The sequence below is a fragment of the Exophiala dermatitidis genome (assembly GCF_000230625.1).
Source record: "Exophiala dermatitidis NIH/UT8656 unplaced genomic scaffold supercont1.1, whole genome shotgun sequence".
Taxonomy (NCBI): domain Eukaryota; kingdom Fungi; phylum Ascomycota; class Eurotiomycetes; order Chaetothyriales; family Herpotrichiellaceae; genus Exophiala; species Exophiala dermatitidis.
Genome location: NW_008751646.1, coordinates 300,348 through 316,752, shown reverse-complemented (window position 1 = coordinate 316,752; position 16,405 = coordinate 300,348). Strand labels below are relative to the sequence as shown.

General features: G+C 53.7%; 5 protein-coding genes across 5 annotated transcripts; 1 reads left to right on the top strand and 4 right to left on the bottom strand.

Moving 5' to 3' along the window:
* Positions 1–3,988: 3,988 nt before the first annotated feature.
* HMPREF1120_00114 (uncharacterized protein) lies at positions 3,989–8,182 on the bottom strand (the record flags this gene model as incomplete). Its single annotated transcript, XM_009154104.1, has 1 exon — positions 3,989–8,182. The coding sequence occupies one exon, from the start codon at positions 8,180–8,182 to the stop codon at positions 3,989–3,991; it is 4,194 nt and encodes a 1,397-aa protein (XP_009152352.1).
* Positions 8,183–8,789: 607 nt separating this feature from the next.
* HMPREF1120_00113 (alcohol dehydrogenase) lies at positions 8,790–10,070 on the bottom strand (the record flags this gene model as incomplete). The annotated part of the gene is made up of 3 exons (XM_009154103.1): positions 8,790–8,904; positions 8,970–9,822; positions 9,926–10,070. 3 exons carry the CDS (start codon positions 10,068–10,070, stop codon positions 8,790–8,792), a joined length of 1,113 nt encoding a protein of 370 aa, XP_009152351.1.
* Positions 10,071–11,260: 1,190 nt separating this feature from the next.
* Positions 11,261–12,049, bottom strand: HMPREF1120_00112 (uncharacterized protein; the record flags this gene model as incomplete). Its single annotated transcript, XM_009154102.1, has 1 exon — positions 11,261–12,049. The coding sequence occupies one exon, from the start codon at positions 12,047–12,049 to the stop codon at positions 11,261–11,263; it is 789 nt and encodes a 262-aa protein (XP_009152350.1).
* Positions 12,050–13,454: 1,405 nt separating this feature from the next.
* HMPREF1120_00111 (uncharacterized protein) lies at positions 13,455–14,156 on the bottom strand (the record flags this gene model as incomplete). Its single annotated transcript, XM_009154101.1, has 3 exons — positions 13,455–13,508; positions 13,563–13,846; positions 13,937–14,156. 3 exons carry the CDS (start codon positions 14,154–14,156, stop codon positions 13,455–13,457), a joined length of 558 nt encoding a protein of 185 aa, XP_009152349.1.
* A 1,090-nt stretch (positions 14,157–15,246) lies between these two features.
* Positions 15,247–15,910, top strand: HMPREF1120_00110 (uncharacterized protein; the record flags this gene model as incomplete). The annotated part of the gene is made up of 2 exons (XM_009154100.1): positions 15,247–15,321; positions 15,383–15,910. 2 exons carry the CDS (start codon positions 15,247–15,249, stop codon positions 15,908–15,910), a joined length of 603 nt encoding a protein of 200 aa, XP_009152348.1.
* Positions 15,911–16,405: the final 495 nt, after the last annotated feature.

Sequence of the window (16,405 nt, the reverse complement as noted above, 5' to 3'; positions counted from 1 at the left end):
ACCTGCCAGGCTTTTCGTTAGCGAGACGTGCAGAGCGAAGTGTATCCTGTGCCAGGAAACTGAGTTTGAAATGAAGTGACAAAAACCACAACACACTGACAACGCATGAGAGACATACCTTCTGGGTGGGCATATGTCGGTGATGTAAAGGTCAAACTGACTTAAAATGCGCGACGCCAATGGTTGTCCAGACTTCCTTCGAGACGTTCCAACACGGATGTAGAGTACCAAACGGTTGCCACGCGCAAAACTCAATGCGTTGTATTCCTATCTCTTATTGCTGTCGAGGTCAACAGTGCGGCGCATGGTATGCCTCAGCGCGGCTTGCGCAGTACGTTCAAGATCGGTCTGCAGCGATTTATGTTGCGAATGAGGCGCGAGTCGCAAGCAAAATCCTTGTGGAGTAGCTTGGGGGTTGGACAGTCTCGAGTAACTTTTTTCCGCACAGGTCGATGGGTGTCAATGTCAATGAGCGAGGTTTCGGTGTGTTCTAGAGGGCGATTTACTGCTGAATTCGAGGTCCTGAGCAATCGAAGCCAAAGCAGGGTAACGATGACGATGAGGGGACTCGTGGTGGGGATGTTCGACAAAGTTGCGCACACAACGAATGCGGTAATCCAGTGTTTGCCGGCGTCTGTCCCTGGAGAATGATCCTCACTTTGGTCACAGATGGGATGAATAGTCGAGTAAGTGTAAAGTGAAAGACCTGGAGGGATAATGGTAGCGACAAGCAGGTTGAAGCAGAAACCGGCCAGCCAGCCAGCCAGCCAGCGGGTAGTCTGGCTGAAGCGAGTAAGGTTGAATGGTCGAGTCGAGGAAGGATTAGACGGGGACCCCCGTTGAAAATGACGCCGGTCTGGCTGGGCGTCCAATGAGTTTTGCTGCGTGTGAGGAACGAGAGCGGGAGGAGCAGGTTTAGGGTGGCGGCTGAGTCGCGGGTATCAGCCACAGTCGCGAGCAGCCCAAGGAGGATACGATTATTATTGCGGGTGGAGGTTTTGGTAAAAGGTGGAAAGGCTTGAAGCGACCGACTTTCTTGAGCGAAGACTCGGAGGGTGAGAGACCGGGCGGGCGCGCGCAGAGTGGAATGGATGGAATTTGAGTTGATCCAAATCGGTGGTGACGGTTGACGGGTGACGCTGAGGGCTATCAAAATGTTTTCTCTCGCGCGAATAGCACGAGCGTCACTTCTCTTCCTCTCTTGTCCGTCTCTTCGCACGCGGCCTATGGTAGCCGGATCATGGACTATAGTCTGCAGATCAAACAATCTTCAGCCGGCCGCTGATCGAGTCGTCGAGGAAGTAGTTCGAAGAGGGGAAAGAGAACGAGAGACTCAGAGTCCCAATAGGCGTATGTGTGTTGGATCTCGAGACTGTGGCAGGCACAGACTCGGAGAGCGAGACAAGGAAGAAACGCCTCAATCCGCTACAACGTCTAGGGCCAGGACCTGATGGAGTCAACCCAGTGCCAGTGGCGCCGGATGATGTCGAGCCACCGTGAGCCACTTGGGCACGACCACTAGCACCTGTCTGGAGGTTGTACCGTGTACAGGGGTTCTGTGACGCGGTCGTTCGTTGGCTGCGAGGGCCACAGCTTGGGAATCGGTAGTGGAGTGGTAATGCGCAGTAGGCGAAAGAGGATTTACCGAGTGGTGAGGATGAGATGAATCACTACTGAAAAAGCTGAGCTTTGTGGCACACAGCTCAAGAGCAAAATGCTGTTGGGGAGATGGACCAACGATGACGGAGGATCAGACTGATGATGTCGAGAGGAAGGCAACAGGCTGAACAGGTGTGCCAGTGCCTGTGTGTTCCTGGGCGCAGTGGCAGTGGCTGCGATGCTGGTGGATGACGGCGATGGATGACCGGGTAAAGTACTGGACGGGAAGAGTAGCAGCGGTGTGGCAGTGCTGCGGGCAACTTGACACATTGTTTGGGGCATGCCTTAGGTGCCTATCTGGTACCTAAGGGCCCCTAGAGGTATCTTTTAGGGACGTCTGCCTTGCTAAAGGTATGTCCATTAGTAGCGACGATTATGAAGTCTATTTCGCGACTATTATCGATCGACCATCATTGTTCATCCCATTCTAGACGACAACGCGTGGACCTGGGACAGCTATTTTGCAGAATCTATAGAGCGATAGCAGCGCCTCGTACGTAGGAGGTGCTGGTAGGTCAAGGTACGTTGTACCAGATATTATTTCTGCAGGCCTGAGCCTCAGTATCCCCAACATCTCTGCCTGAAGCTCACCTGGGTAAGGCTTTAGGACTACGCAGGCCTAACAGCAGCTACACGGGCACCTAAGGTGCGGTGCCAGGTGGCTGCGGGTACCTAGGTAGCTACCCACGTTGCCAGGACGCGGTGCGATGTCACCGCAGGCAGGGTTCCTGATGCCAATCGTCATCCCTCAATTCCCTGCACAGGCCCCTCCTACCGTCATTGCTGCTACAACAGCCTCTAGTCGTACTGTACTTTATTATGCTTTGCAGGTCCCTACTGCATTATGATATTGAACGGGTTCTCTGGGGTTGGGAAAGAGCTGATACTGCTTCATGAGATACAAATATCCACACTCATCACACTGATTCTCTTACCTCAAGGGCACCGTGTCAGAACTACTACTATCGAGGCATTGCTTCATCCCTGCTAGCACTGTGCAGTTTGATCTCTGCAATTTCGTCACTCGGCATCCTCCGTGGTCGCCCGTCCGAAGTATCCTGGTCGCTATGGAACTGCAGGGCCTGTCGGTTCATCGGTGGCTGGTAACCTGCCTCTACCCGCTTTCCCGTCCCTAGCTCTTGCTACACACATTTTGTCCGTTGCAGCGTCGACACAGACATTCCCACAGCTTCGACCGTTGAGGAATAGCAGCTTTGGCCGTGTCTTTTTCTCCGCCATAGGTCAGTGCGAACCACCCAAATAGTCGCTGCTCGTCCAATTTCGGTCATGTCGACCTGGCGTGGCGTCCACCGAGCTCAACCGTCTCTCCACTCCAAGCCTCATAGGTCTTCAAGTGCCGGTACGAGAGCTTCCACCAGCTGGCCATTTCCCCGGTTATTGTAGGCGTGTGGCTGATCCTTCGCTCTCCAATCAGGGTTCCTGACGTACACAGGTCTCACAGATCTCCCGATCTCTCTCGTCTGTTTCCTGATTACCGTTCGTCCTGGTATTGTGTACTTCCGTCCTTATTCGACAGTGTCGTTCGTGGCTGAGCTGCTCCTTCAGCTCCAGTCGCAGGCCTCGCTCGTACCATGGCTGGGGTTCTGCATCGCTTCTCCTGCAAACAAGAGCAGGGAACACCCACGGACAATACGGTGGTAGAAACCTGCATTCAGCCTCTCACGTGCGGCTGAGGGAATGAGACATTCTCACTAGCCGTGAGACATATGCTGGTGAAACAGTGCTTCAACTCGCCGCAGCAGCGTCCGTGGTGGCCCATGCCATCGGCAGACCTCACAATGCAGATTTTCCCTTTCAAATTTGACTACCTACCTAGGTAGTAGGTGCCGGACGGATGGCGCTGTCATGCTCCTGGTCCGCCCAGTGAAGCATCCGTTGGCACCCTTGCCAACACTCGGCCATCTAAGGTGTTTATTGGTCACCTCTCGAACAGGCCTCATCCTTGGATGGTCCGCCTGAAGGTTTCTCGACCGGCGGGTTCGTATGCGCCTTTCCCCACACAAGCTGGCTACGCTGCTATGCTCCTCACATCAAACGGAAAAGTGTTCCATACCAAAATTTGGGATAAGAAGACGACATGATTGCTTCAGCAGTTTTGCGGCAAGCAGGTACGTACTTTATGCTGTATCAACATGTCCTAACTCTACAGACAAAAGAGAATCTTGAAATTCTCGAAACATGCGTATAAACAAGTTACCCAAACCGGCATTTGTTCCGACGCTTTAGACTGGTCAGGACTCGATATACTTTCGTAGTATACTTTGGCACCTCTGGCATATACCGGAAATTCATTACCGCCTGGAGTGGATTATGGCCCTGGCGGCACCGGCGTGGAAGTGTTGCGCTGTTTAGCCGCTTCCAACGCCTTCTTGATCCGCTCTTGATGTTCCGGATCCTCTCCGATCCGGTCAATGAGTTCCTGAATCAATGCGCTTGCCTCTGAAGGTACCTTGGTGACACTGCTGATCCGAGCCTCCATCTCCTCAGCTAGTTTGGCGTCTTCCTTGGCCTTCTCCAGCTCGAGGTTGTGGTAAGTCTCTTTGTCGGCATTGGCAACTCGGGCTTCTGCTACCGACACCGCGTAGTCTGCATCATTGAGGAGCGTCTCAGCCTCGTTTGATAAGGCTAGAAGCTTGCGCGAATCGGCGGCCACTGTATCCACGACCGTTTGCGCCGATGACAATGTGTCCCGGGCACCATCGGCTCCATACATTTGGTCTTTGGCAGTCGGGCTAGCGGAGAGAATCGCCTTCTTGAGCTGCTGGATCTTAGCCAGCATGTCATCGATATAGGTTTGATTGTCACCGAGTCCACGGACGGTAGCCCGATCGAAGGCGTCCATCAACCTGTTAGCTCTGGTATCTTTCCCGCGGGCTTCGTGCAGAACCTGAGTTTTTTCGGCCACCGCATAGTCGCTTTCCACTCTCTTGACGCCCGCCGTGTCGCCATTCGTGTAGAGAACTGTTAGTTCCAGGTGCTTGCGCCGCCTTTCACGCTCCACGTGGGCTTCGGCGACCTTTCGATACCGGACCTCAATCTTCTCAAAGAGCACGAGCAGACAGCGCATGACTTCTGCCATGGGCGGCTTTTCTTTATTGCTCTTGAGGTATCCACTGGCCGCTACGCTCTCGAGGTCGAGAAGGTCGATGGCCAGAGTATATGTGGTCGTCAACTCAGCTATCTCTTTCTCCAGTCGCTCCGTCACTGGCGCAAAGACTTGGGCAGTGAAAGATTCCAATTCTTCCTTGTTTTCCTGGTAGCGTCTCTCCGCCTCGGCGAGCTTAAACTCGGTCTCGAGGTCTCCGATATCCGCGTAGCCGATCTCGTTGTCGTTGAAGAGCGCGTCAATATGCGCCTCAGACTCTTCCTGGCGACTACGGCGTTCGGCTTCTTGTTGCTTCCGGACTTCTCTATTTGTACGATCCCATTCGACCACCTTGTCACGGATGAACCCAAATTGGTCCGGAACATTGTCAATCTTGGCCTTGATGGTCTTTACTTTCGGGTGGCCAAGCGCGCTGTCCAAGCTAGTCTGGTCCTTTTGAGTGGGCAGGAGAGCCCGAAGAGCCGTTATGGCCTGGGTCAAGGGATCGACAGCCATGACTGGGGCACTGTTGGTCGGCGTCCCTACTCTTATGGCCAGCGGCGGTTCGGATTTGGACACGCTCTCCGAAGAACCCCGTGTTCGACCTAGGCCAGGTCGAAACATATCTGGCACTCCAGCTACTGAGGCAGGCCTCTGCTGGCGGACTGCCATGCTTTGTTGTCTGATCAATCCGATAAAGGCTTCCTCATGTTCCTTTCTGCCAATCGCCGAGGCCGGTCTTGCTGGCGCGGACATTGCCTCTTGAGCCATCAACCTGCCCGAGTCGGCCGCTGAGTGGCGTAATGACGAATATGCCTGATCCGCCGGTTGTTGTGATTTCGGGATCTCTTCTTGCACCGCCGCATTGTACCGGAACGGAGTATATACGGGCCGTGGAGGCTCAAACTTGATAGGAGCAACAGACTCCCTGGCTTGAGGAAAGATATTCTGCTGCTGTGCTGACGATCTGTGTTGTCCTGCTTGGCTCGATGGTCTGTCCTCAGGTGACTCAGGCACTACGAGAATGGGTGCATTCGAACCCGGAGAAGGTGGAGGGTTCAGAGTGGCATAGTCTCCAGTAACCATTGGAGCATCCGCACCAGGAGATGACACAGATCCCATGCGAGGGGAGTCGCGATGGCTTTGGTTATTAGGGACTGCTTCGTGACCCCAAGGAGTTCCAGTAGTGGCTGTCGTTACGGTCGCAGTTTGGACATGGTCTGTGGAGCTCCTCGACGTTCTGTTCCTGTGCAGCATCGGCCGGCCTCCCGGACTGTACGCTTCTTCTTCATCGTCTCCGTCAGCGGTAGCTATAGGTCCACTATCGGCCGTCGTCCGTCCAGGGTCGTTAACTGCTGTGGTGATGGATGGTCTCTGGACAGGAGATTTGAATTGATTCGGCTGTGCCGACGCAGATTCTGGCTGTTCTGCCGAGCCAGCATCTGAGCTCGGTGGCTGTCGTGCCGGCTCGTCCTTGGATGGCATTTCGAGGGAAGGGGCTCCTTGAGTTTCAGCCGAAACTGGATCAGACGCTTTCTGTGCCTGTTGTGTGATTTCCTCCGCCAGATTTAACGGCACCGCAGCAACAGCATTAGGCAAGATTTCCTGAATCTCCGCCAAACTAGCGGCCTTCTTGACTTCCTTTGGCTGCTCCTTCTCCTTGTTCAGTTCGACTCCATAGAGCAAGCTTCTGAGCCTGAGCTCCTTTGTGGCGAAGGAGTGGAAGATGTCGAATTTCTCCTGGTCCGTTTCGGCGGCCGACTCCTTTCTCAGCATGGCAGCGTATCGATTCAAGGACGCCTTGAATTCCGGTTCAAGGTCGGCATAGGGATCCACTACTCTCACGCTAGTAGCAGGGCTAGGTTCGGAAGATGGGGACACGACTCGTGCCCCGGAAGCGCGAGAGCCGGAGCGACTGCTGACGTCTTCACGAACGGTCGACTGTTGGGCTGCTTGCAAAGGAGTCTGCTGAGACACAAGGCTGACGTTGTCATGATCTCCACTACCGCTCTCCTTCGGCATGGCACCACCACTGATCTGAACGGAAGGGGACGATGGCCTTCTGTTTTTGTGTGACGGAGCTGTTTCCACGGGAGCAGCATCGGGCGGATGAGAATGGGGATAAGGGGCAGGCGGTGGCTCACTTCTGCGCGGTGATACGGGACTAGGAACACCAATCTCAGCAGCCTGAGGAGGAGTCGCAGGGCCAGACTCATTCGGAGTGATGTTTTGTGTGATATTTGACTGGATTGACGATACACGATCATGACGTGAATGGGAATGGGCAAGCCGTTCAACAGGACGTAGAGCGGGACTTTCGGGTGTGTCTTGGTCTGGCAAAGAAGGTGCGCTGGGTTCATAGTGCTCCCAATCGGACGGGCCACCAGATCCAAGAGCCTGAGCGTGACCAGGCGGGCCTGGTCGGGTATCCGTTTTTGGGGTCTGATAGTCGTGTGTGTTTGTATTCTGATCCGCCCTCGCCGCTGTAGATGTAGATGTGTGTTCCAGTCCTTGTCCCTGTCTGCCCCAAAGGCCAGTGGTCGACTCTACAGGCGACACTAACGGGCCATCTACCGTGGCCGAAAACTGCTGCGGAGGCGGTGCGGTCGGGGGATATGCTGGGTGCGTAAACGGTGGTACCGGTGGTTGCGGCTCCGTTCCCCAGAGTCCAGGTGCAGGTCCAGCACCAGCAGCGAACGGTGGGGGTGGATCATAGTGATGCGAAGTCGGCCGATGCGAATATTCGGGCCCGGATACACTAGTATTATGGGGGTGGTGGTGTTGATGTTGGGCTTCTATCTGCGCCTGATATTCCGCGGGTCGAGGCGGAGGCGGAGGCGGCGGAGGAGGGCCGGGGGCCGGAGTTTGAGGATGTGGATTGTATCCATGGTGTGTCTGATACGGATCGCTCCATGAAGTCGGGTAATGCTGCGACGGTTGTGGTTGTGGTTGTGGTTGCGATGAGTAGTTGTTGTTCAAGTTGTGGTTGTGGCTGTGGTGGTCATGTTCGGGTTGTTGCGGACCTGGACTCGCTGGCCCAGGACCGGCAGCACTCGACGGCCGCGGAGGCAGAGGTGGTTTCTGGTTCGATGGGTCTTGATAGAATAGAGGAGGAGGTGGTTGTACTGCTGGGTGGTTATATCGTACTCCCCATGCTGAAGTGTCGTACTGCCCTTGCGCCAGTGGTGGTGCCGGTACTGGTACCGATGGACCAAATAGATTCGGGGTGGTATGGTTGTATGGCGGAGACACGGGCGATTGAGGAGGTTGCGAGAATCTGGGATCGGCCCATCCTGATCTTCGAGGAGGACCTGAAGCTGGTGCTGGTGCTGGGGCATTCCAAGGAGGTTGAGGAGGCCCGGGTGTCTGTTGTGGGAAATTGTAGGGTTGGTTGGGATTGGGATTGTATGGGTTCATTCTGAGGTGAGGTTCCGGCTGCCAGCGCCGTACATGGTCCGCCGCGGTGACAATTGATGTCTTTCGTGGGATATTATATAGGTCGATGAGATATAATGGGTCGCGACATGGTAGGCCGCTGCGCAGGTGACCGGCGAACAATTGAACTTCCAGTTGGAGTTGAGCGACTGGTAGAGGTAGATACCTACATGTACTATAGTACTTTTACACATGCGATGCGCCCCGCGAGCTACTTGAAGCTCAGCCTCAGCCTTGGCCTCCGAGTTCCGCCAGCGTCCACTTACTACAGTTGTACTGGCAGATTGTCATGCCAGCCTTACAGTACCACCCACCTTACAGTACATTAGGTATTGTACCTACATAGGTACTTGCCAGTAGTACTGCAGTGGGCCAAAACTCTAGGTAACGTTCAACACTACCTGGCGCACAGCCTTGACATCCGCTAACTTTTACCTAAGCAACGAATCTACAGGAGTGCTGTTGCTGTCTCTGCATTCGCCGACATAAATTCTGAGATCATTAAAACGAGCTTCTTCTAAATGCAATGGATTGTGGTTCTTTTTTGAACGGTTCAAGTCGTGATCCTAATCTAAATCTACTGCTACACTTAACCGCTGAGGTCAAGAACGACGCGGCCTTGTAGTTTGCCCTGTTCCATCCTCTCAAACACCTCGGTCAATTTATCCATTGGTTGGACTTCGATATGTGTCTTAACAACACCCCTGTGTGGTAATGTTAGTATTTCACAATGTTCGGGTTCACAAGGAAAAGGAGGGACCAAACTTACCGAGCTGCCATGGCCAGAGTATCGATAGCATCCTTTCTGTTCCCGACCGCACTACCGACAATTCGGAGCTCCTGTGTGAGAATGGCGCCAGGGTTCGCGCTTGCAATGGCCACGGGAGCACCCTCAGGCACACCAACACAGACCAAGGTGCCTCTAAACTTGAGGAACCTCAATCCCTGGGCGTAGGCAACATTGCTAGCCGTGCAAACCACGACGGCGGAAGCACCAAAGCCGCCAGTTGCAGCCTTGACGTCGTCAACGAGTCTGTTGGTGCCCGTGTCATCCCGGCTGTATTTGGACAGATCGAAAAACACCTCGGCCCCGCAATCCCTGGACAACTTTTCCTTCTCGCCCATGTCGATTCCGATCATTCGGAAGCCCATTCCTCTTGACCCGATCTGCAGAGCAAGATGGCCCAACCCGCCTCCTGAACCCGGAATCACCACCCAGTCGCCTGGCTTCGCGCCACTCTTGGCCAGGGCGCTGAAGACAGTAACACCCCCGCACATCATGGGCGCCGCGATGTCGCTGGGAAGACCCTCCGGGACTGGTGTCACATAGTGGGCTGGGGCGAGAGCGTACTGTTGAAACGTTCCTGGAGTGTAGTATCCCGAGATCTTGGCCGAGGTGCAGTTGGCATCGGCGCCCTCCAAGCAAGGGATACAGTTCCCGCATGCTGAGGCTATCCATTTGATTCCGACCCGGTCTCCAATTTTCAGTCCCGAGCCTTCAGTACCCGGTCCCAGTGCTGCAACTTTGCCCACACCCTCATGACCACCAACTTGATTCTTCGGTGTCGGGAAGGGGAGAGTAGACCAGGCGTTGGTCATGACTCCATAGTCACTGTGGCACACTTTGTGTCATTCGATTAGTCCAATCACTCGAAGTAGGATGTTCGACATGACAAAAGCCAGAGAATTGGAGATGGAGTTCGACCACGCCAAACTGCTTCTTACCTCCTGAATGCGTTAGGTTGACGAGGACTTCACCGACGCCAGGCTTGGGCGTTTCGATCTCTTCGATTTTGGCTGAGAGTTTTCCGGGATTGTCGTACACAAGAGCCTTGTGGCGGGAGGGCAAGGGCACTGCGACCGAAGCCATGTTTAATATGATAAGTCTAGTTCAAGGATATAGGCACCGTTGAGGCAGTCGTTATAGCGTTGTCTGAGCAAGCAATGATGCTCTATTGGGCAAGGGGCGGCTCTGGCAGCGTGATGGAGATGAAGTGAAGAAGACAATAGAGGGCAAATTCTAGAATGGGACTGTGACTGTACGTCCGCGTGTCAGGGCATATGTTGTTACATATATGCTTCCCGGAATGCCTCGAGAGAGGGGTAGGCGAGCTCGTTCCGGGTGGAATACTATACCGTCCCACGCGTCGACTCTACCTACTCGGTATCCCGTCACTGTGCCTCCCCTTGGCTGCTGAGTGGACTCGCTGGAAATGGCGACCCAATGCGCATGAAGCCGGTCGAGCCTATACTGGAACAAGAAGGAGACCTGCTAGATCCTCTGCCGGGACCAACGCTGAGTGGGCTGGAAAGAATAGAACTGACCCAGCCATGTTGACTGTTGCAGTGTTGTAGCCTCGGTCCGTTGGATGCTTTGCAAGGTGAAATTGGGGTCGCTTGCGCTGGACGCAGGCAAAAGTTGGGGTGTTTTCTACCCCGCGAGCAGCAGGCAGCTGAGCGACCCCGGAGCGGAATCAGGCCGGTTAACGGTCGTCACGTGAGCAGTACCACATCGTTAGAACGACTACTTTGTAGGAACTTGAACCTGACGACAACATGCGGCTTGGAATCCGTGGAGTCACCTGGACTTTGAGCATACAGCGATTAGAGGCAGGAAGTATGAACGAAGATGAGATTGATATATTAAATCGACAGCCGACGTAACTGGTATGCTCGAGGGCATGCTGTTCAGATCCAGATTTGAAAGCAGCCCGAGGTACGATTCTGTTTCATATAGTCATAGCCATGGTTCATATTAGCCGGCCAGACACACGCGTCAGGAATAATGGAGACCGTGAAATGTCGGCGGACAAGCCCGATGTCCAGACAAGAAGATGACAGCCATTCCAAGAAAAGGCTGGTCGTTCCAATAAATGGGTCGACCAGACACCCAACCAGATTTCCCCGCCGACGACGATCGATAAGTCGCCTTGAAGGTCCATATCAACTTTGCATCACCACAACTTCGCCATGAAGATGTGATCGAGGTACAGCGGCCACTCATGCCGATGCTGTCTCCGATGGTGGAACTGGCACATGGCGGAAACTGTGCTCAGGAATTCAGCTGTCCAAGTTGATAACATTCCTGAACCTTGTCTGATAACTGTAAGGTGCACTTCTGGCCCGCAGCATGGCGTCAATGGTTTGCAGCCTCTGTCGCATGCTTCTCGCAGCCAGTGTCCTTGGCGAGACTTCATTGAGCGTCTCCAGCGCCTCAAGCATGAAATCAGGCGCGCCTGGTATTGGCTCCTGGATCAGTTCATGATAGAGACTCGACCAAGTCCCTCCCGGCATTCGGGCAGAGGTTGGACTGCGCGGACTGCGTGAGCCTCCCCGTATCTCAGCAGCATCATCGTGAGTTCTGCATACTCTTGCCAGAACATCTACCAAAACATCAGCAGTGTGTGCATGACCTTCGGTTCTGAACTTCAGGTCGGTGACGGTTGCTGCCGCCAACTTATGGAACCTCTGGCAGATCTGGGAAGGCGTATGTGTCGTCGCTGCCCTTGTATCGCGACCGTGAGTGGTGCCGAGCACCTGATATTCTTCGAACAGGTGGTCGAACAGCCTTCGAAGCTTTTCTGCAAACAGCCTGGCTCGGGGATTCGGCGGCTGCCATCGATTCAACGTCTCCCAGGACAAAGGATCATGAGATCCCCACTGCATGGCTGTGCCCGTAAGATCTCCTTGACGGGTCCATTCAGACTGTGCCCTTCCAGCTTGCTCCTCGTCTATTCGTGCAAACACATCGTTCCTAAACTCCGCCGGAAGCGTTGTTCTGTCGAAAGAAGAGATGATATCCCTGACATGGTGTTTCCGCTGCTCAAGAGTGGTAGCTTGAAACCGCATATCTTCGGGTAAGTTCAATTTTGAGAACTGCTCAGTTGGCGTGGACATCTTCTCCAAACGAATGCCTCCCAATTTTCGGATTCACCAATGTATAAGAACAAACTTAGCTCGGTACTGCATGCTCACTGCGGGCCGAGCCATGAAATATAAAGACCTCAAGGCCATCAAGTCTAGTCTCGACGGTAGCGGTGCGACCGACATGTTGACGAGGCAGATTCTTCCATTGAAGCTCCACACAGACGTACCACAAGCCTGAAGACCGACCAAGATGCAACATTTCCATGTTTCCGGACCGAAGAACGGTAGAAGCCGAATGTCGGTCGCTCTTAGCATGACATGGTTCCTTCAGCTTGCTGGAAGCGGGCCGCCTTCACTCTTTCTGTATATGTGCGCTCGTACACATCAAGTAACGAGCAGGCGGTCCAGGAGATTTCGTAACATTGCAGTCCAGAAGAAGTGCCCAGTAGGCTTGGGGGCCGGATCGATATAGCGAGCCATATCACGTGACGAGGTCTCGTATCCGCCCGGCGGCTGCAGTTAGCCATATCATTGGATGAGGTCCGACGTGCTGCTATGGCTGAGTCGAAATCACCGCTCGTATAGGCGACCAGGGCGGTTGAAGCTGGGTCAAGTTCTGGTCGCAGGCAATATTGTCATTCCGCGGCTGCTAGATGGGTGACGGGATTTCGTCTTGCATGACCCGCCCTCAGTCGGTATGGGGCAGTCATACCTGCGTTGGCGACTGTCAATCCCGGCAGCAAGGCGGACTGAGGCACGTAGATATAGCAGATGCAGGGGCATTTGGTCAAGTGACGACTCAACAGAAGGAGTCGGGCTCACGACCAGCTGTCCTGAGGTCACCATCTTTTTCACACTTGTGCGCCGTAAGCTCATTGCCCGCTTTCCACACATTCAGACCGTCGTAAGTTTTTGTCAATTTCGCTTCGTCCAGCCGCATACGGCAGCGACCCTGCTCCCTGACGAGTGGCTTAGTGTTTTGCTGCATTGGGGCCACAGCTAGTAGGAGTTTAGTAAAATATGCTAGCTCCGGCTCCGTCTCCGGCAGCAGGGCAGTTAGCTGGCGGCCTCGAAAGCGCGACATTCGAGCATCGACACCGGTTAGGTCGCCGTAGTTGAAGGGTTCAGATATGATTCTTCGACCCTAGACGACCTGGAAACCGGTTCTCACTTTTGGTGGATGAGATCTTGGCACCATAACACCTGGAAGACCTACTGAGTTCTATCGCATAAAGATCGAACCCATGTCGGCTGTGACTCCTGGTTTGGTCGAAGCAGATTTCCAGCGAATTCACGTCCGCGGACAGACCATTGGTGTTTGCAGCCGAGGTGGAGGAGACGATATCTGAGCCCAAGCGGTTACACCGCTGTGGGCACGCTGCACCGCTCAACTCTTCTCAATGGTGATAGCCAGGACAAGCACAAACATGCAAAAGATGACCTGGAGGAAATTAGTAAAGGGCTCGGAGAGTCCCCAGGAGGGCCAGTCACTGACCAAAGTTGTGAGCGTCCCGATACACTTGATCTCCCAACCACCAGCTAAGGCATACCCTCGGGCCATCTCCTTCTGACATCTGAGGAATCTCAAAGCACCCAGAGCGGTGATGACTATTGCAGTTCCGTGGCATACGCAGGACAGCGGTATACTGATGACGAAAAACCCTATGATGGGACTAGGGGCAAGGCTATGCTGAAGCCGCATTACCTGAGCAGTAACGACACCCAGGACAGCGAAAGCCTGACTCGTGCGAAGATAGCCTAGGAATGTTCTTTCATTTGCTATGACTTGAAGTTAGCTACCACTGAAGCACGAACCGAACGTGATTGTGCCCAACTCAACCACATATTCAGTCGTCACACAGTCCTTACCTAGGTGGTCGCGGCACTTGGCATGCGGCACAGCCATCCCGACGTGTCTCCTCCACCATCGTGTCAGTTTGTTTCTACCCTTGTTTGTGCTTGTAGTAGACAATGCCGGAAATGGTCGGCAGAGGTTCGGGTCGAGGTTCAAGGCTTCCTCTTGGGAAGCATTCGCAAGCATACGCTGGGCGCAAGGCAGAGAACCGCGGCCCGGTTCAACTTCTGTCATGTTCACCGTCGTCAATGGATGTGCTATGAGCACGTATCCGCCAGACTATTGAGGTGATAGAGATGGTGACGACCCTGGCCTAGCTACCTAGGTACGTAGGTTTACCGAGGTGCTAGAACGCGTTGAGCTCCAATGAGATAGAGCGGGAGCATAACTGATTGATGGTCACACATTGGTCTCTTGTAAGTAGAGTGCATTGAATGAGCAGATATCGACCACATGATGGCCCTCAAAGCACGGTTCTCGGGGTTTGGCGGGCTCTGGAGATGTGGCATCGATCGAGGTGAAATTGAACGCACTAAGGGATCAGACTCGGGGACTGGGATTATTGGTAGGACTAGTGCTGAAGAGGTATAGTCTTCAAAGGGAAACGCTCCGATTCGTTTCGGTAGAGGGCCAATCAGCCGTTGTTATGCTACTACCCCAATCGAATGGTCGCCGGGTAATAGAGTACTAATGTGCTAGTAGCATGAAGCCCGGAATTTGAAGTGTGTTGCTCCCTTTTGGTACCGTTTTTACCTACTCGTACCTAAGATGGGTATTGTAGTAGCAGATTCTCTCAGCTTCCAACTTCCCAGATTCCAAGCCTGGTTTCCAGCCACCTTGCCAGCTTTCTTACCACAGATACCTGGTATCTTATATAGATGTACCGGCACAGACAGACACCTCGAGTCGTACATTGTATAGTCCGTGCAATACCCGTAGGCATGGTGCCATATATTTGGCAGGCAACCAACAGCCCAAAGTTCCCCCAGTACTAGTGGCTCGGAGATTTGAAGCCTCCCAGCCTCCTCTCGCAGAGCTGCAGTTCCGGCTGCACCTCATCGTTCCGCTCTTCGATCTCACCTACACCTTGTTTGTCTTTACCGAATATACGGCTTCAACCCCTTGAAACTGCGATTGTCAATATCCCTTCCTGGCGAGGCCGCTTTGCTCGTCCACAATCGATCAGCATTGTATAACCCCGCGTTGGAGCCCGCGCCAGCTTTAATGTGGTATCGCAGACACGGGAACTAGTTGGCAGCCAGCACGGACAGCGGATCGCCCTGCGCTCAAACGTCTATTCCTCACTGCGTGACCCGGAGACAATATGCTTGGAGGTCTGCTCTTCTCCTTCTGGAGAATCCTGGAGATCGTTACTCTGATCCCCGTCATTGGCATGCTGGTGAGTGACCACGCTTCCTCGCGCAGGTCCATCTTTGTTGCAGCACTAACATTTGCGTCAGGCATGGTTTGTCGATGGCTTCAATAATAACAACCAGCTCACGCCCTCCTTCATTCTCGTCCTTTTCATCGTGTCGATCCTAGCCTGTGCATGGGCGCTTGCAACGTTGATTCGCCTCGGTTCTACCCGTCGCTCCGCTCTTTTCGTGGCCTTCGTCGACCTCTGCTTTGTCGGTGCTTTCATCGCAGCCGACTATTACCTTCGAGGCATCAGGAACGCCAATTGTGCCACCTTCAGCACTGGATCTATCTACGTTGACCTTGGTCCTTTTGGATACTTCGGACGGAATGCTGGTTCAAAATGGGCGATCAATCTCGACAAGAATTGTGCCATGCTGAAGGCATCCTGGGCTTTTGGCATCATGAACACGGTCTTCTTCTTCTTCACATTCATCCTGGCTCTGTTCCTACACCGCCATGAGAAGACAGTTGTGGTAAAGGAGGTTCGACGGTCGCGACACAGCAGCCGGAGGGGTCATTCCCGTTCAGGGTCGAGGAGAAGCAGCAGCCATCGACGCTACTATGTCTGATTTATCCAGAACCGGCCGTTATGGCGGACGCAGACAATCTGAACACACCATAATCATTGGGATCCTCCTGGTTGGGTTAACGAATTTCCTTGGATTTTAGCTTACAGTATCGGTTCATGTGATCTGTGTTGGTCGGTGTATATCGTCTCAGAGAAAGTCGGTGTGTCTGGTCAGCTGCAGGACTTCACCTTGATGGACTTTTGACCCGGTATATCCGATCCTGGACCTGGTCTATTGCTTTGTTCAGCACTACTGTGATTATCTGTGTTGTTGGTTTAAAGTCGATTATTGACGACCTAATGATTTATGACCGTAGATCTGAACGTCTGACAAGTATCAAAGCAACCAGTTCCAGTGCAGTCGCCCACTCATTTGTGCACATGCAATGTGTTCGATACTGCACGCGGCGAGCATCGTAGAGGCCAGGGTGGTCTGAAGACGCAGGGTACAGGTTAGGCTCAGCCTCGTTCAGCCGCGCGCGCCTATGACGTCAAC